Source organism: Aedes albopictus, chromosome 2 (genome assembly GCF_035046485.1).
Source record: "Aedes albopictus strain Foshan chromosome 2, AalbF5, whole genome shotgun sequence".
Taxonomy (NCBI): Eukaryota; Metazoa; Arthropoda; class Insecta; order Diptera; family Culicidae; genus Aedes; species Aedes albopictus.
The window spans coordinates 329,589,875-329,610,468 of NC_085137.1; the positions used below are offsets into that span (position 1 = coordinate 329,589,875).

Here is a 20,594-nt window from a genome sequence, read left to right on the forward strand (position 1 = left end):
TTTTGTTAAAAACTATCATCAAGTGGTAATTTATGAAGTTGCAAAAAACGTTGTACGCAACTCGATGCAGAACTCGATTTTTACAGCACTCGTCGTAGTTGTCCAACTCGGCAAGCCTCGTTGGATAAATGTACGGCTCGTGCTGTAAAAATCATCATTCTGCACCTTGTTGCGTAAACTACTATTACAGTTTCAGATAAGGAGGGAGTCATTCGCGCACGATGCTGGAAATCAATGTAACGAGCCTGTTTTACCCCACTCTCTCTTTTTTAACATTTGTGTAAATATCCTGAAGTACAAAATAAATTATGTAATTAATTCTTGTTTGCGTAAAAACTTCCGTTGTATCGAATGAAGCTGGTTTGCCCGATTAGAAAAACATATCAAGTTCATAACACATTGTGTTATGATGTTACAAAATTTTTCTATAACTTATTATGTTATGAACTAGATGCAGAATGATGTTAAGGACAAGGTATTTGGAGTACATAGCCCAAATTTGCTAGAGCACCGTGTTTTAGAACCGTTGATCGGATTTTGATGAAAATGCATCACGCTGTTGACAACCACTGAGTAATCAGCGTGATGCATTTTCAGCCATATCCGTTCAACGGTTCACAAAAAAAAAACGGTGCTCTAGAAAACTTGAGCTATGTACTTCAAATACCTTGTCCTTAAAATAACTGAAATTGTAACAAAAAGTACATCGGTTTAATCACAATAATAAACTAGTTTGTTATAAAAAGATCAAAATTATAATACAATATGATGTTAATTTTAGCTTCATGAAAACTAGTTTTTATCATATTTTGATATAATTGTGTAAAATTATGTTCTGAATTTCAAAAAATGAAAACCAAATTATTTCACGATTTAACGTTTATAACATAATATGATATAATTCAGTTATAACATTTTTAAACACCAAAGATGTTAAACATGATTATATCGCAATAAGTTTTGAATATCATGATTAGTGATAATTATGTAATATTTTTGTTATAATCTTCTAGTCGGGTTGGCTCACCGCACGGCCTTGAAATTGAAATATTTTCAAATAACCCCGATATCTCCTATTTATTTAAACTTTCACATGCATCTCCATCCGAAGTTGAACGAAATCAATAAGCGCAGGACCAACTTTATGCCAAATTGCCGATACTAGGGGAGTTTTTACGTAATTACGGGGTAAATAAGTCATTTATTTCGCAAGCCAACCGGGAATATATGAGGATTTTCTCAAAAAGGTGTGTGCGAGAGAGTTGGGTAAAACGAGCTAAGTAAACTGATATCCAGCACCGCGTTACATTACACCCTCCTTATATGAAACTATAGAGATTTTTACAGTTTGTGTGAATAAAAAAACATTTGAATCCATCCACTCCGAGCAAAGATATTGAATTTATTCGCGTTTTATACCTATTTTTTCCACTGCGCGTTGCATGTATTCCTGGAAATGTTTCTAAATGTATGCTTCGTTGTAACTTATAAACAGCCGGTTGAGCAGCATGTACTGTAACTCCAAATCAGTGTTGTGATATAATAATATTTACATTTTGTTTAGTAAAAAATGGCATGCTTTCCTTTTTCGAATTTAACATAACGTCCATACTTTTTTTTTCGAAAACTCAGATTCCTTACTAATCTTTCATATTTGTTAGTACATTGAATATTCTTCCCCAAATTATCACAATCAAATTTCAATGAGTCCCTCAAACACCTCATACACATACTATCGCTTTTTCATGATTTGTAATAACCCGCGAAATTAGTCACCATAGCTATTTCAGTTCTTCAAACATCGACATCAATTACCATTACATGTTGGAACTCAAAAATAAGAAAAGAAAATTTACCAATGGATGCACATTTGAGTAGAGATTCGATTAGTAAATTTTAGTTGTGAAATTTGTGTGTGATTTTTTGTGTGTGTTTGCTGCGGTATTGGAAGTATAATAATAAGGGTAGAGTGAGAGACATTCCTAGATAAAGGTAAAAGCTTCGGAAGTCAGAGACAGAGTGAGTTTGTGTGTGTTGGATGTTTTGTTATTTTCATTTTTTCGAGTGGGAAGTTGTGTATTTTGTGTACTCGAAAGGACAGAGGATGATGAAGATAATTAAAATACATTCGCCATTGAGTAAACGGTTCACTTGTTTGTTTGTTCCATTTATTCCCCAGGCGGGAAAAATACGACGAACGAGTCAAAATATGTAAAAAAGAACAAGTTAACAACGGCAAACCGGTGAAAGCGATGATGTTTTCACGTTCGATAAGAAAACACAAGAAAATGGAAAAACAACAACATGAACACGAAACGAAGTGGCAATTAGAGACCGGGTTTTCCTACCTGGTGTGAGTGCTGCCCGTTGCAGGGACCGTTGGCACAGACGCCTGTTCCAGGAACTTTCAGCTGTTCCTGTTTGTAGTCCGGCTGATATGGAAGCAACATTCGGATCTTACCCCATCGATTAAAAAATAAAGCTATAGCACCAGCCCACACTATTAACACTAACACTACGATACCGATCTCCACGCCACGTATCTGAAAAGATTGAAAAAATGGAAATGTTTGAGTAAGAGTTAAAAATAATTTCGTTTTGTATAATCTAGTATAAATAGTGAGTTGGACCCTTTTTTTGTTGGGATTTGACCATTATTGTGATCTATTGTGGCATACCCCTGTCTAATTTTGCATTTATTCAGACGACGAGTCACCATTTAGGGTAACCGCCGTTTGCTGAGGATGCAAAATTGCGAAATCTGGTATAATTCAAAGAATGAACTCTACAACTAAATTGGGATTTTTCAACCAATTTTCAAAAGGACTTACGACTTCCTTGTTGAAATATTGTCTTATATATGCACAATTAATACTGGACAGTCACATAATAAATGTTTTGAGGTCTCAATTTCACAGATACAAAAACGACAGATATCAGTTTGACACCGGTTAATCTTTTTCAAATGATATCTGGCCGGGCATTGTCCTGTGAAGAGCCCAATGATTATGCTCAGAGATTTTTTATTTAGATGTAGTAACTTTTCTGTATTTTTACTATTTGGCTTTATAAACTGCCTTTATGACTGCCTTGAATTTTTCGTTGCAATCCAATTCGACTGTATTATTTGATGTTCCCATTTTTTTTTTTATTTCCAACTGTATTTCACATTTAGAAACACCACAGAAAGGTTCAGGCCCCATGAATTGAACACCTGAACCTTCTCTAGCAAGTGGATCAGCTTTTTCAACAGTCCTATACATTCCCACACCAGTTTGGACTGGCATATGAATGACTTTAGCGCATTCAAAGCCACTTGACTATCTGAGAATATGCATATTCGTGTAAGCCTGTATCTTAGTTTTAGACATACAGATGCACATTCTAAAATAGCATATATTTCTGCAAGGAAAACAGTTGTCCATTTCCCCATTGGTATTGAACTGTTAAGCCCTGGGCCTGTAATTCCAGTTCCAGTGCCTTCATTCATTTTTGATTCATCTGTATAGAATATAACCGATCCTGGTGAGATATTTGGCCCCTCTGATTCCCATACTTAGCGGTCAGTATCAACCACTTCGAACGGTATATTTAAGTTTAGCTTTTTATCCATCCTGTCTTCGTTCATCACTAGTAATGGATTGATTGGAAAATCTTTCAGTATACTCAGATGCCCAACAATTTTACCTTCTAATAAGATAGTGGTTCTCCTTAGCCTAAGTGCACTCTTTCCAGCTTCCATTTGAACATATTGATGCAGTGGAAGCTTGTTAAGAGCCGCCTCTAAGGCTTTTGACGGTGTATTATGCACTGTTCCTGTTATAGCTATACAAGCCAATCGTTGTAATTTCTCAACCTTTTTTTTTGCAGTAAGTTGTTTAGTTTTCGGCCACCATACAAATGACGCATAAACTATCCTAGGTCTGACTATAACTGTATAAATCCAATGTATCATTTTTGGTTTAAGTCCCCATTTTCTTCCAAAATTTTTCTTAATTATACACAGAGCAAGCGACCTTATCAAGGGTGAGAGTACACCTCCTTAAGGACAACCCCTTGTGGTCTTAACTGTAATAGATGATTCTCCTAATTCAGCAGATACTTTTCGGCTATTAAGCATTTCCATAACCCATTCTTTAACCCAAGGCTCGAAATTTCACTTTACCATTGAGTTTTCAATAGAATTGTATGATGCATTATCAAAAGCACCCTCAATATCAAGAAATGCTACAAGAGCTATTTCTTTTCTGTCAAGTGTGCTTTCAATTTTTGTAACTAGCTCATGAAAAGCTGTCTAGAGGTGTGCGCCGATTTGAAATCTGTCGGCGACGGCGGTTTGCACTTTTTTGGCCGGCGGCGGCGGCGTGATCGGCGTGACGCCGAATGAATTTTCGGCGGCGTGAAACGGCGTGGTCATAATTTTTAAATTTCAGCTAATTCCGTTAATCAATATCAGTGTTTTATTTTTTAGTAACACATAAATTTGAAGATGCAATGACATATTTATAATTACGGCTCAGATATTTTTTTATTTTCACTTGTTTTTTTGAAAATTTATTGAAATAATTGTTGTGGTGAATCAGCTGCCCATAAAATTATCCAGAATGACCTTCTAAAGGTATTCCCGGGAAAAAATCTAGAGGAATGCCCGGTGGAATTTCTAGAGGAATTTCTGAATAAACTCTTTAAGGAATTCTCGGAGGAACTCGTAGAGGCATTCCTCTAGGTACACCTAGAGGAATTCCTGGATGAACTTCTAAACGAATTTCCAAAAGAGCATATAAAAGAATTCCCTGTTGAACTCTTAGAGGAACATTTGGGGAAACTCCTGGAATAATACCGGAAACAAATCTTAGAAGAACTCTTAGAGAAATTGCCGGAGGAACTCTTAGAGGAATTTCCGGATGAATTCTTAGGGGAATTACCGGTGGAACTCATAGAAGAATTCTTGGAGGAAATTCCGGGCATTCCTTGTGCAACTCCCAGAAATATTTTAAGAGCAACTAGTAAAGTAATTACCAGAGGAATTTTCAGAGAAATTTTCGGAGGAACTCGTAGAGAAATGGCCGAAGAAATTCGAAAAGGAATTCAAGGAGGAACTCGTAGAGAAATTACCAGAGGTATTCATAGATGAGTTCTCGGATGAACTCTTAATGGATTTACCAGGATTCCCAGCCGGATTTCTAGAACAACTCCCGATGGAACTCCTAGAAGAAATACCAAGAAATTCGTGAAGAAATTCCCGGATGAACTCAGATACTTCTAGATTAATTCCTGGGAGAACTCCTAGATGAACGTTCGGGGAAATTCTTAAAGGACTTCTCGAAGTAATCTCCTGGCATACCCAGTGCAAGTTCTAGAAAAAACTTATATAGCATCTCGTAGTGGAATTGCCTGGGGAACTTCTTCCCGGTGAAACTCGTAAAGGTGTTTCCGAAGATATTCGAACTCCCGGAAGCACTTCTAGACGAATTCCCGGAAGAACTTCTAGAGGAATTCCCGGAAGTACTTTTAGAGAAAGTCACGGTAAAACTCTTAGTGTAATTCTCTGAAAAAAATGATGAGGAATCCCCAAAGGAACTCGGAAGGGAAGGAATTCCCGGAAGAATTCCTAGAGGAAACCCTAGAGAAATTCCCACAGAAACTTCTAGAGGAATGTTCGGAGAAACTTCTGGAAGAATTTCCGGGCGAACTCTTAAAGAAACTCCTGGAAGAATTCCAGGAGGAACTGCTACAGAACTTGTCGGAAGAACTCTCAGAAGAATTGCCGGAAGAACTCCTAGAGGAATAACAAGAGAAACTCCTAGAGGAATTATCGCAGGAAACTTCTGGTATTTTTAGTGCAATTTCTATGAACTCTAAAAGGAATTCCCATAGAAATTCGTTAAGGAATTACCGGATGAATTCGTTGAAGAACTCGTGGAGGAATTCCTGGAGGTGCTACAAGAGGAATTGTGCACACTTAGAAAAAATCATGTAAATTTCCGTCACTCTGGATGCACATATTCAAGCAACACATATGACGTAAATATTGACGCCCAAGTGACGTAATTTTCAGTCACATTTAACTGAATATTTAGTCATATGAAACGTAATGATGCACGATTCTCAAATTGTTTACGTCACATTGAACTCAATTTTACAAGAATGACGTATTATTAGAACAGAAGACCTATAAATTTACGTCATTAAATTGTTTACGTTCTGTGCAATAAATTTACGTCACGAGTAATTTTGATTTTTTCGTAGTGTGTGTGTGTATTTGGTTTTGAAGAGGGACTTTAACCTAGTGGTCATTCGTCCGGATTGATTTCCTGAAAGAATTCCCAGGAAAAATTCTAGACTTCTAGATGAATTCCTGGAGGATCTCCTACAAGAATACCGGGAGCAAACTCCTAGAGGAGAAAACCCTCGGATTTCCCGAAGGACCTTCTAGAGTTTCCGGAGGAACTCTTAGCGGAATGCATGGCGAAACTGCTGGAAGAATCTTCAAAAGAATTGCTGGAGAAATTTCATCTCTTCTGGAGACGAACACGACAACAACTTTTTTTTCAGAATCACCAGCATTTTCTTCAATCTTCGGAATTCGTAGATTCTTTTTTGAGCCATCAGTTATTTTCAGGAACCCCGGTATCTTTGTAAACTCGTTTTAATTCGAAGGACAAACTCTTTCACTTTTTTAGAACTGTTATAAATTTAGGCCAAAAAAAATGGACCACCGCTGAAAACGACCTTACAAATGCTATGTATGCAGATGACTCCATTGCTTGAAATATTGTAATGAAATATATCAAGAAATAATTTAATTTATCAATCCGTTTTTTAGATCGGTGTAGAAAATTGGAGTTCAGCGGCGTAAGCGGCGGCGCGCCGAAAAATAATCGGCGGCGGCGGCGTGAACCGAAAATCGGCGGCGGCACCTGCGTGGCGCTGCGGCGCACACCTCTAGAGCTGTCACCGTTGATTTGTTGGGTTGATAAGCAAAATGATTTCTGTTGAGAGGATTGTTTGGTAGATATTTTGATTTTATGTATTTGTCTAGTATCTTTTCCATAATTTTAAGTATGGTCGATGAGAGACTAATAGGCCTGAAAGATTTTGGATTTGTTTTGTCTCTTTTTCCTGCTTTAGAAACTTGAAGTCCTTATTGTAGGTATGTAACCTTGTGACAGACGAGCTTTTAATATACTAATATACTGGTAAGAGAATTGAGAAGCACCTTTCCACCCTTCTGCAGAAGTGCAGGAAAAATACCATCTTTACACAGGAGATTTGAAAGGTTCGAAAAAATTTACTGCCCATTCAACTTTTGATTGGGTGAAGATAGTATCCGGTACAGATAGATAGCCCTTCATAGTCCTGAAACGCCTATGATTTTCCACAATCACACAATAATGTCAATACGTAGTGTCAATAAGATATAATAAAATTCCAGGCCCTGAAGAAGGTCCACTTCCAGGACCGAAACGTCGGCAAAGATTTAAAAGTAATCGATGCAAGTTTGTTGACTGTCAAAGCCGAAACACGCTCTTAGCACACCAACTCCAGTCGAAACCAATCCGATACAAAGCATGGCGATGAATCCCCACTCAAATTTTCCACAACTTCTGCATCTTTTACATCATCTTCCAAAACTTAATTTGAAACTAAATTTGAGTTGGACCCTTGGTTCGAATATTTTTTTTTTAATATTTGCTTTGAGTGACTTCAGCAAGAAATTTGGCTTCAAACTCAGCGAGAAATTTGGCTTGGAACTACTATGATGCCTTATTTGGTGATTTAGACGTAGATATTGTTTCTGAATACGAACCTGCGTGTAACAATGAAAAAAAATGCCAAATCTTAAGAAGCCCTAGCACCAGCAGTGTTGCAAAATTTAGTGGTTCCTAATCTTGGACTACGGGTCACGCGAACTTCTCAAGATCCGAAAGTTCAAGGTGAAGGTGAGAATGTTTTTCGAATTTTGCGTCTCATGGAGCATGTACAATACATACGGTGGTTTCCAAGCAAAGGCCACAGCCCTTGCAAATTTCACTAGAACCAAAATCCCTAGGGCCTCACAGAAAATGTGAATATTTCAAGGGAGCATCCATAAATGACGTAGCTGTTTTTTGCCGATTTTTACTCCCCCTCGTAGCATATTTTCCCATATCTAGTACATGCCTCGTCACACAATCACAGACTCCCCACTCCTCCTTAAAAAAGCTACGTTATTTATGCGCGCTCCCTTAGGATTCTGAACCTCAAGGAAGGAGCACTTATTACAATATAGTGGCGCTTACAAAGCTCAGTGGTTTCCAAGCTGGGGTCACGGGTCATATCACAAGAACCGAAAGTGCTACAAGAAAGCTTGAATGTTTTTAAGATTCTCAGTTGCTCCTAGGCTGAGGACCATTTTTTTTTATTTCCTTAAAACCTAAAATGAGAATGTTTTTTCAAATTCATCGTAAGGAGAACTCATTACAGTATAAAGGTGTTGCTCAATGATAGCTCAGTGATTCACAAAACGGGATCACGGGGCGCACTAATTTCTCAAGAATATATTGCATCATGCTTTGCTTTTTAGATTACCGTGCAAATGTTCAATCGTCTAAAATATTTGTTCACACGTCAAACACCAAAGAAACTAGCAAGTAAACAAACCGATTATTCCATGCACCAACCAAAAAGTGTAACCGACGCTTGAAATTTCTAGCAGCGAAACGAACCAATGTATGCTGAAACTGGTGGGAACATATTGTGGTGTGACAAAAAATTTCTGCAGGGGGTCGAATACGGTGCAAAAAAAGCAATAAAGTGTGAGGGCAAAGTGAAAATGTTTGTCGTATTATGTATCTCAACCGGCCCTACCACGCATATGATTTACTTTCAGTCCTGTAAGTAACGCATATGATGGCACAAATTTCCCAAATGGAGGAGAACGTGAATCTGGAGCTGACCTACTGATACCTGATGTAACGCATATGATGGTGTTTCAAAATTTAGTAATTGCCAATTTATGATAGAATACCATATAATTTAAATCGTTACAGTAAAAAAATTAGAATTTTTAAATTTAAATTTGAAATAATTCAAATCGTTATAGTAAAAATTTTAGAATTCTTGTTGCTTTTTACGAAAAAATACGACAAGTTGACCATTTTTGGAAAAGTGAAAATTGTGCCTGTCCCGATTATTTTATCTATACAATTATGTGGGTCACCACATTCTCTTGGAGTTAAAAGTAAGTCGTGGCCTGGAAAAGTTTGAGGACCTCTGAGTAAATATACTCGTGAGTTAATGTGTGCACTTCAATACTCCCTCGTGAGTATGAGTTGCACAGCACTTACTCAAACGTGAGTAATACTCACAGTGAGTTTAGGGTGCACAACTTATACTCGTGAGTGAGTGGGACCGACTCAGTGAGTACTCTCTCATTTCCCAACACTCATTAATCACTTGGGCTTCCAAACACTGGTACATCTTGATTTTTCATTACCCAAGGTATAACAATCGAATTTTTTCTGATTATTACGATGGAAAGCATTTCATGATTAAAAATGTAGCGATACATACTTGATTGAACATTTTACTTGTTCAGGAACATTCTGATAAATGACTGAAATTTTGCTGAAAGGGTGAACTAAACACTTACCGTTGGAAGTTCTCGAGATGTGGAATTAACGGAAATGTTGCCGAACTCATCGCTGAAGATCCCGAATGTGTTCAGCGATGGCGCTGTGTCAGCATGTGGCGATATCGGTGGCCCACTGTTGCCAGAGAGCGCACCGGAGTCCTGCTGGAACGACGTCCTGGGTGGCTCTGGGGGTATAGGGAAATGGGAGAAGCAATGGTAAACATTAGGATTTTCTGTATTTAAGATGATAAGCACCACGCTTCAACTTACCCAGCGTCCTGAATACGATGGGTCTGCTGCGGTACTTTTTTCCGTTCCAGACCGCTGCTACCGTCAGCTGGTACTGCGTATCGGGCGATAGGCCTCCGAGTGTGACCGCCTCCCGGTTTCCGGCCACCACTACGACAACCCTGTAACTTAAAGTTAATCAATTATCTTGCTTGGTCAAACACTACGACGGTACACGGCAAGGGATTATGCGGGCTATGTATGCAATGCATGGCTGAATTGCTTATGCATATTTTCTGGAATGGGCCAAAGGACGACGAGCAGCAAGAAGCATGTTTCCATTTTCTCAATCACTTGTTTTAGGCTGAGAAACACATAAAAAACGCACAGGCTACAAATAGAAACAATACACATAGTTGCAGCTACAAATGATCTATTCGAAATAGGTCACGACAAAATTGAACATTACACATGCAAGTTGACATTTCAGTTTGTTACTAGGACACAGGCATTCATTCATGTAAACTGTAAAGTTGCCTCTACAAGCCATCACCAAATTTTCCCGTCATCAGACGATTACAAACAGGCTTGGAGGAGAAAGACGGTCAAAAATAACACAATCACTATAAATTTTAATGCAATCCTGAGATAATAATAGAATTCCAATAAAACCATTCAGCCAGCCTTCTCCGGCGGAGGTCGAACAAAATGAAAAATCAATAATATACCGTAAGAGCGGACAGAAAAAAAGGAAACCCAGGCATCGGTATTACTTATGGATGCGGATCCTTCATTTTGCTCCCTTCCTGGCGTCCAGCCGGGTCTCTTGATTCACCATCAATATCGAATTTTCATTAAGCACCAGTATGACCTGGACGAACATGCCATTTCCAATCCATTGATGACGACCAATCCAACAATGATGATGGCTTCACGTATACCATTAAAGAGCTACGTATGAACGTTATTGTTACGTACCCAGCAATAATAGTAATGAGTGAGTAGTATGTTCCTTTCCATTGAGCTATCAGCTTGAACTTATCGTAGCTTATTATGTTATTATGTCCATCAGACTGATTAATGATTTGACAGGATTTTATCTGGCTTTATCATGTGATTCGAATGTTTTCTGTGACATTTGACCATATCTGAAAGAGGTCAATTACTGAAACAGTGGCAAATGAATACCGTAAACCGGGGTCACATTGATTAGCGGGGTGAGGTTGATCCTTTGGGTACTATATTGTAATTCCATACTAGGAACTTTTTCACGTCGTTGTGATCAAAGACTTCTTACCTCACCTAGTTCGTAAATATCTAGAGATGAGTGTGATCTGTTTAATTAAAAAATAAAGTTTTTCTTGCATTATTTTTTAATGGCACTCTCTTCTTACTTGGTTTAAAAATGCAGCAATCGACAAAAATAGGTAATTTTACCCAAGTAATACTGGACCTTATCTGTAAATTTTATGTGTTCAATCCGCTATTATTAAGCATGGTTGGATTTTGGGAATACGAATTGTGTATATTGTTTCATTTAAAATTGCGCTTAAAATTTATTTTTAATATCAAAAATTTCTAAAAATGGTTAGTTTTTCTTGCTTTGAAAATTTCTGAAAAGTAAACTTATGGTTTTGATGACTTGATTCATAAAAAGCCAGAATTGTTCAGATAAAATCAACTATTCATGACTTTTGTTGCACTCCGGTGAAGAGCACTTATTTTGACGACATGATTTTTTTTATTAATTCATGACTGTGGATGACAACATCTAAATCTAACAAGAATATGCTGCAAACAGGCTATTTTTATAAATTGGAATAGAAAGTTTTAGATCAATAGTTTTTGATTGATTGTCAATCAGGGTGTCTACTATTTTACGAAAAAAAGAGCAATGGCAAAACTTTTGAAAAAATTTATTAACAAGATCATTTAACAGAATTGTGAATGAAATGAAATAATCTGAAAATACAATCTTAAAAATCTTCAGGACGTCTTATCTAATCTTTCTGTTTTGATTTCTTACGCAACACACAGTCTACAAAACCAATGATTTTATTTACGAGATTCTGTTAAATTTGACTGGATAATTCAACCAAATATTTTTCTTAAGCTTCTGGCAGACGTCTTTTCCAAATCCCAAAAAGAAGCTTCCAGAATAACCAAGAAACTCTGGATGTTATATCAGAAATCTTGTCATGATTTAGTAAATAAAAAGAAAATCGCGTTAAGTACTGTTCCTTTGAATTCCACTAAGAATTTGCATCCTTTGACAGATACGTATTTCGACCTCAACTGTAAGGTCGTCTTCAGTGTCTTGTACTTGACTCGACTTATACGTGTACTTGAGTCGAGTCAAGTACAAGACACTGAAGACGACCTTACAGTTGAGGTCGAAATACGTATCTGTCAAAGGATGCAAATTCTTAGTGGAATTCAAAGGAACAGTACTTAACGCGATTTTCTTTTTATTTACAGAAATTCCCCTAACAAGCCCAGGTTAATCATCATCATCATAATTTAGGGTTTTTTTTTAAACATCAGGCGTTACTCTATAGGTTCCGTCCAAAATTTAAACTCCATCCAAAATTTTAACCAAAAATTGGTTTTAGGATTCAGACAGAAATTACTTCAAGAGTTTGACTAGAAATTCAGAAGAATTGATTGATTGATTTGTCTTCAATTAAGAGACATTCAGCCGTTGGCTGGTTTGTCTCTCAATTCAGAAGAAGATCTTCTCAGTTTTACCGAGCGTTTAGTGCAATGGAGCTTATCTAGCACTTCAAGCTAGGGACTACAAAAATTGTATGTACCCCTGGGGTCTTTCGTTCATACAAAAAAAATAAATTTGTATGGACCGTAGTTTCTTCGTTTCATATTTTATTTGGATTCCTGAGAAAATTTACTTTCATTTTCATTAAAAACCCAGATTAATCCACCTAGTGGTGATAGTGCCTTTCTCGTCGAATATGTACTCATGATTTTTCCGTCAACGCAATCAATCTTGCCTTAGAGTCAGTGATCAGCACCAAATCTCTGTGCTTTGGTAACGAACGAGAAGGAGGAAATGCTCATAACAGCGATCTGGGACTGTACCACCTACGAATTGCTGATTCATGAGTATACTTTATTTAGGAAATCAAGAATTTTATCAAGGTCATCTTCGAATTGTGGCACTTATTCCGACGTTATATTCAACGTATGGGCAGAGCTGAAAGTATCAGTCCTTTCAGTTGTCTGCTTGACCACCTTCACTGGAGGCTGATTCATACCAAGATGACAATTACTGACCAGGATTAAACTTTTTCCACAGAACACTTTGACCAAGTTTTATCTGCACATTTTATGCTATGTTTTATTATCATTGGTTGCAAAATTCATGTAGAATTTGTAATGTAGTTATTTGAATTGCCAATGCTATATCACATTCAAATACCAACCACATTACAGAGCTCGCCCTCCAGCCGCATCAAAATTTTGCGTAGTAATTTTAGACGCAAATAAAGATTTAAAAGAATGTTCCGGGCTGATGCGCTTAAATTTTAATTTTTCCATACAACGTTGATCCATCCTACTGTAAATTTACGTCTCAGGAATCTAAAATGGTGTGATTTGATGAGATCCCTTTAGTTTTTTTAGGTTTTTGGTTCCCTTACACATACCTATCTATCGCTTGCATTCATTCAGTTCACTTTCGTAATTTCGCTAAAGCACCCAACGCTGCTTCTGCAACACCACCGGTAGCCTCTTATGTAATCTGAGTATATATTGAATTGCTTACGAGACCCCCGGAAATGATTCCGTAACACTACCGGTATATTCAATTGTGATCTGAGTTTATGAAAACTGTTAATCAGGTTACACGGAACTAAAAACACTACCGGTAGTAACTTCTGTGGACTGTGCCTATTTTCTTATCATCCATGCATCAGGTTACTGACAAAAAAGCGATTAGATGTACCGCAAGCATGGGTTTGATTCACTTTTATGTATGTCCACTTCCAGTGGGACACCCTTAACCGGTTCCGGAAAATTCACATGGTTCATTTTTACATTTGACCAATTCCGGCGGAACACCTGAAACCGGTTGTGGAATACTATCGGTGGTCTCTAACGTATTCTGAGCTGGTTTTCTTGAAAACCTTTCATCAGCTTATCGAAAAAACCGCGGTTTGATGAAGCGCATGCATGGAGTTGGGTTCCCTTCTACATTTGACCACATCCAGAGGGACACCGGGAACCGATTCCGGGACACTACTAGTTTTCCCAAGCATGATCTGAAATATTTTTTCTTGGTAACCGTTCATAAGGATACTTTAAAAGCCATTTGATGTGTCGCGAACATTTTTTGGTTCTCTTTTACATTCGGCTACTTTCAGCGAGATACCTCAAATCGATTCCGGAACACTATTAGCTATTGCGACTGCGACTATTTTCCTATTTATCGTTCATCAGGTTATAGAAAAAGCTGCGATTTTATGTGTCGCATGCATGGGTTTGGTTCACTTTTATATTTGGTCATTTCCGGCGGGATACTAGGAACCGGTTCTGGAACACTACCGGATCAAATATGGTCTGAGACTATTTTCCTGTTAACCATTCATCAGGTTACATAAAAAGCGGTGATTTGATGTGTCGTTTGCATGGGTTTGTTTCACTTTTACATTTGGCCACTTACAGTGGGACACCCGGAACCAGTTCCGGTATGCTACCGGTTTAGATATGGTCCGAGACTATTTTCCTGTCTACCGTTCATCAGGTTATACAAAAAGCTGCAATTTGATGTGTCGCATGCATGGGTTTGGTTCACTTTTATATTTGGCCACTTCCGGCGGGACACCCAGAACCGGTTCCGGAACACTACCGGTTCAGATATAATCTGTGACTATTTTCCTGCTTACCGTTCATCAGATAATCGAAAATGCCGTGGTTAGATGGGTCGCATGCATGGGTTTGTTGCAATTTCATATCTGGCCCCTTCCTGGGGTACCAGTTCGGAACACCTAAATGGCCATAACTCCGGAACGGCTGGACCGATTCAAACCATTTTAAATAGGAAACAATGGGACAATATTCCGCGTCGATTGAAAACAAAAGCGTTGAAATCGGATGATATTTACTATCCAAAAGTGAGGTGACATTTTTGTACACATACACACATACACACGCACACACATACATACACACACATACATACACACAGACATCATCTCAACTCGTCGAGCTGAGTCGATTGGTATATAAGACTTGGCCCTCCGGGGGTTCTATCAAAGTTTCATTTTTGGAGTGAACATATAGCCTTTCGGTACACCTTGGTGTACGAGAAAGGCAAAAAAAGAAAATGATTCACAAAATCCAGTGTAAGTATGCATAAAATCTCATTGAAAGTGAAAATGACATATTTTTTTGGTGTTTTGGGCTGAAATTTCTTTATAGTAGTGTTTAAATTCATGTGCATTCATCTTGTTCTTAGGTTCTCTACGGGCACGAAATCTGGACTATGCTTGAGGAGGACATGCAAGCACTCGAAGTGTTCGAACGTTGGGTGCTTAGGGAGAACGTTGTGTGACGACGAAGAATAAAGTGCTCGCTGCACTCCACGGCGAACCTGGCATCCGAAATTTTCACCATTCGGATGGAAGTTTACGATGGGGTGGGCATGTTGTGAGAATGCCGGACAATAATCCTACAAAGCTGGTGTTCGCAAGAGATCCGGATGGTAGAAAATTACCTGAAAGTCAGCATGCAAGGTGCACGGACCAGGTAAAGAACGATCTGGCATGTGTGGGACACGGGCGAGGATGGAGGATCGCAGCCACGAACCGAGTGTTGTGACGAGGAATTGTTGATTCAGTTTTATTGTAGGGGAATTAAGTCCAAAATGCCAAGGTGGGGTAGGGCCATTTCATAAAATTTGCTGAATGTGATTTGATCATTAGTATGATTAGCGGTGATGCCTACGCTGTCCATGTTTGGGGACATTCAAATATGATGATCATTGCAAATGGCCTTTTCGCACCACTTTCGTTTTGCAATTCAGTTAATAAAATAGCTATAAATCAATGAAAATGTATTAGTTTCGGGAATATTTCTGCTGAAGTATCAAGCAAATATTTTTTAGTTGCTGTTACCACTTTGAATGCCTAACAAATGAAGCTATTTATAATTAAAGCTTGGAAAATGACATTTTACCCCCTTTTGTCCTAATAACGATGCATGTTATACTAAATAAATTAAATGCATGTCCACAGAAAGGCAAGATTACCAACTCTATGAGAAGTGCATATATATTTAGAAAGTTGGGATGTTTATCAAATATGCTTCCTCACAGGCTTCTTTCGTTGTTTTTTTTTATTTTGATTTTACTTTCTCCTATAACATTTTGTTTTTTAGTTTTCTTTTCAAAAATACTATCATGCATAATAGCTTTGAATTTATTTGCTAGGATCAAGTTTTTGCTCTTACATACAATAATAGTAACATGCTGCACTTTCATTCTACTGAGAAACCAGTTAAGACCCGTGGCAAATTAATCGCAGTTGGTATTCTCCTGTGCATCACAAATCCAAATCCTGCCGCTGATGGACATAAATGACCATTTCACTTTTGATCCCCGTGCCAATCCAGATTAATCCGATCCAGAGCAAATAGCAGTCGAATAATTAATGCCATTTCACTCGAATCCATTCAGATACAGTTTTTGCACGCGCATTTATTCTGGCCTTCGCTTAGCAGCATCTGTCATCGATGATGGAAAATTTAATGCTGATTGATTGTAATGAGATTTGCAATGGTTATGTTCGAAACAAAACGAAAAAAGGTGATGGATTTAGGACAGGGATTATCCAATCGAAATAGTATTTTATTCCATTTTTACTCTGTCTCACTTCATGTTTTGCGTAGAATGGGTGTAAACACACTTTAAATGAATATACATAGTTTACATTCTATCAATTGTGAACAACAATTGTTTGGACAACAATTGACTGAAACTAAATAATTCTAAGTATTAGGTTATCAAATTACCATTAATTACTTAATGCCATAATAGATCCGCAAATCTACTTTCTTGCCAATTATATCATTGAGAATTGCTGCTCAATTTATCACACAATCTGGATGCGTGTTATTTCCACAAATTCATTTTATTGAAAACGATGTGATGATGGGTATCACCTCACCACTAATTACATTGACATTCACGCACGGTGCAGATCGCCATTCCTCGCCAATCATTCCAGCTATTGAAGCTTATAGCAGCAACGAATAGCACATCTACTTTAGCATCTACTCAATCCTATTTGGATGAGTACTTGCTAAATGGACACCACATTTCCTTTATAGGTCTGGATTTACCATCTGCTACAGCGGTTGCTAACATCCGTTCTCTCTAGAATGCTGAAACGGAATTCAATCCCAATTGCAGATGATTTTCCCTTTCTCTCGATGCGAAATACTCAAACGAGTTCGTGACATGGGTTGGAAAGCGTGAAGTGTGGCCACATGTGTCACGCAGTCGTACGAGGGTCCCTCCCCCAGGGGAAATTATGAGCCGGGAACGTTTGTGTTTTTATTTTCTGGGTCAATAGCACCTCATAACCACAGACAGTTGTGATTTGCGGATCCGAAGGATTTCCAAGAAATTAAGGCCAATTTATCTAAGCTCTATGTTGTGATGGTTTATGCTGAGTGGGCGACTGTCACTTCAATTGTCATACGCTTGTTAATTTTCAACTGATTCTGGTTCTTTTAGCATGGTTCTTGGCAACTCTTATTTTCGAATGCATTCGTAGATCGACAAATAACGGTTTTCTTGAAAATGTTTGCACCATCGTTAAATAACGTTTCAGTTTTACTTGTGAATACAATATATTAATTTTCTTTGCAGGCATTTAAGCTATAACTCATGTCATAGTAGAATGTGAATAAAAAATGATGATTTTTTAGTTTGACACTTGCACAATGACTAAGTGGCAACCTACTCGTGATTTGTCCACGGGCAAATGTCGAAAAGAGGAGTGTCACCGTCATTTTTTTTATTTTGACATTGCGTAATGGTGTAGACATTGACACACAAACAAAATTTAATATAACTATTGATTCTGGAATTTGGTACGGGATCGATAGTTAACATACTTTCGTTGGAGAACGACAAAACGGATGTTGCGTTCGGGCAAATTCAAGTTTTTCCTATATGTCGCTACTCATAGATCGTGATGACATAGGTATTTATGTGAGTTTTTTTTTTATCTATGGTTGAAAGATCATAAAGGACCCCGTAATTTTCCTTTTCGATCTTCCGTGTCATTAAGTCGCTAAAGGGGCTGTCCATAAACCACGTGGTCTTTTTTTCAGAAACCACCCCCCCCCCCGCGTGGTCTTTTGATCATACAAAAAAAAATTGTATGGACCGTGGTCTTTGCCCAACCCCCCCTAGCATGACCACGTGGTTTATGGATGACCCCTAATTTCGAGTTTCTTTACAATTTTTCTCAATGAGCGCACATAATTCGCTCAAAGCTTCTTTTTGGCGGCAGCGATAGCCTTCTTCGTAATCCGACTCCAGGAATTCCTCTTAGGGTTTCTCCAAGAATTCCTCCTGGGATTTCTCCAAGAATTTCTCCAGGTTGTCCTTCGGCAAATCTTTCAGTTATTTCTCCAGGAATTCCTGTAGAGATTAATCCAGAAACTCCACCAGGAAATCCTACAGGGATTCCTCCAAGGAACTCCTGCAACCCGAAATTCCGCCAGGAAATCCTACAGGGATCCTTCCTATGAATAAATTTTGCGATTTACGTTCTTCCAGGGATTCCTCCAGATTTCTCTATAAATTTTCCCAGGAAATCCTGCAGAATTCCCTCCAGGGTTTCCTCCAGCAATGCTTCCAGGAATTCCTCCATGGATTCCTTCAGAAATACCTCCACGGATTCCTCCAGGGATTTCTCAAGAAACTCAACAAGGGATTCTAGGGATTCTGCCAGGAATACTTCCAGGTATTCTTTCAGGAATTTCTCCAGAGATTCCTCCACAATTTTTTCCAGGAATCCTCCCAGGATTACCTCTGGAAGATTACACAGGAATTCCTTCAATGATCAAGCTTTTTTCAGGAATTCCCACAGATATTGCTCCAGGAATTTCTTCGCAAATTCCTCCAGGAATTCATTCACAAATTCCTCCACAAGATCCCCCAGGAATTCCTCGATACATCCCTCCAGGAAATCTCTTAGTAATTCGTCCAGGTTTTATTTCATGAATTTTCCAGTAATTCCGCAAATTCCATCAAGTATTCCTCCAGCAAATCTTCCACGTATTCTCCATGAATTTCTCCAAGATTTACTAGAGGAGCTCCTCTAGGAATTTCTCCCAGCAATCCATCTGGAATGCCTCCAAGAATTTTATCAGGATATCATACAGGAATTACTCCAGGAATTCTTCAGAAATTCCTCTAATAATGCCTTGATAAATTTGTCCAGGAATTTGTCAAAAATGCTTCCAGTAATTTCTCCAGGATTTCTATTAAAATCCCTCAAAGAAATTCTCCAGGCATTCCTCCAAGAAATACTCTAGGAATACCTACATAAACTAATCCAAGAATTATATAACAAATGCCTCCAGGGACCCCCGTAATTCCTACATATATTTCTCTAGAGATTCCTTGAGAAAATCATACAAAGGATATCTCTGAGGAATCCTCTCGAACTTCCTCCAGAAGTTGTTTCGGAAGTCCGTCCATAAAATCCTTGGGAATTTCCTTCAAAATTTGCTCAACGAATTTCTCCAGGAATTATCCTGATCCCTTCTCCAGAGATTATTCTGAGACTTCCACAAGGAATACCGCAAGGAATTCCCACGGGAATTACTCCTAAAATGTTTCTACGTATCGATTCTTCTAGAAATTCTCCCAAAACAATCGTCTAGGAATTCCCCCAAAAATTCCTCCAGGATTTCCTTCTGGATTTTTTTCAGATTTTTTTTTCAAGGAAATCTACCAGAAATTGTTCCAGAGATTTATCCGGAGATTGTTCTAGGAATTCATGAAGGAATCTATCCAGGAATCCCTCTGGGAATTTTACCAAGAAAATCTTAAGCAAGGTTTTTTTCAAAATTTCACCAATAATTTCTCAACCAGTTTTTGCAAGAATTTTGCAACAATTCTTTGAGTAATTTCTTCAAGAATTTCTCTCGAAATGACTATGGGAATACTACAAGAAATTACTTCAGAAATCCTTTAAGGGATTCATGTAAGATTCCTCTAGGTATTCCTCCAAAACTTCTTCTTGGAATTCTCCCAAGAAATCCTCCAGGATTCCTCCAAGAAATCTTCCAGGGATTTCCCCAAAAAAATCCTCCAAGATTTCCTCCTGGATTCCTTCAAGAATTCTTCCATCAGAAATTGTTCCAGAGATTCCTTCAGAGAAGGAATTTCTACAGAAATCCGTTCAAGAATATTTCCAGCAATTTCTCCAGGATTCAAAAAAAAAATACTCCAGTTATTGATTACTCCAGGGATTCCTCTGAGATTTTTCTAGAAAATCCTTCATGAATTACTTCAGAAATTCCTTCAGGAATTACTTCAGAAATCCCTCCAGGAACTTGCCAAGAAATTCTTAGATAAGTCTCTTCAGAACTTTTTCCAGGGACTCCCCGGAGAATTGAACTTGAAATTATTATTTTGAGAATTCCTCTAAAGATTTCTCCAGGAGTTCCTTCATAGATACTTTTGAGAATTTTCCTAAAAAAATCACTAGGA

At 38.0% G+C, this 20,594-nt stretch overlaps 1 protein-coding gene across 13 annotated transcripts in view; it reads right to left on the bottom strand.

Moving 5' to 3' along the window:
- LOC109398078 (uncharacterized) overlaps positions 1 to 20,594 on the bottom strand; it is a 392,442-nt gene that overhangs the window by 115,850 nt on the left and 255,998 nt on the right. For 11 of the 13 annotated variants that reach the window (XM_062852509.1, XM_062852507.1, XM_062852514.1 and 8 more), the window contains 3 exons: positions 9,887 to 10,032; positions 9,635 to 9,801; positions 2,349 to 2,543 (listed from right to left, as the gene is read on the bottom strand). In XM_062852509.1, the coding sequence (XP_062708493.1) occupies positions 2,349 to 2,543; positions 9,635 to 9,801; positions 9,887 to 10,032 (508 nt within the window). The remainder of the gene's footprint in view (positions 1 to 2,348; positions 2,544 to 9,634; positions 9,802 to 9,886; positions 10,033 to 20,594) is intronic. The other 2 variants (XM_062852511.1, XM_062852517.1) reach the window with 1 other exon arrangement.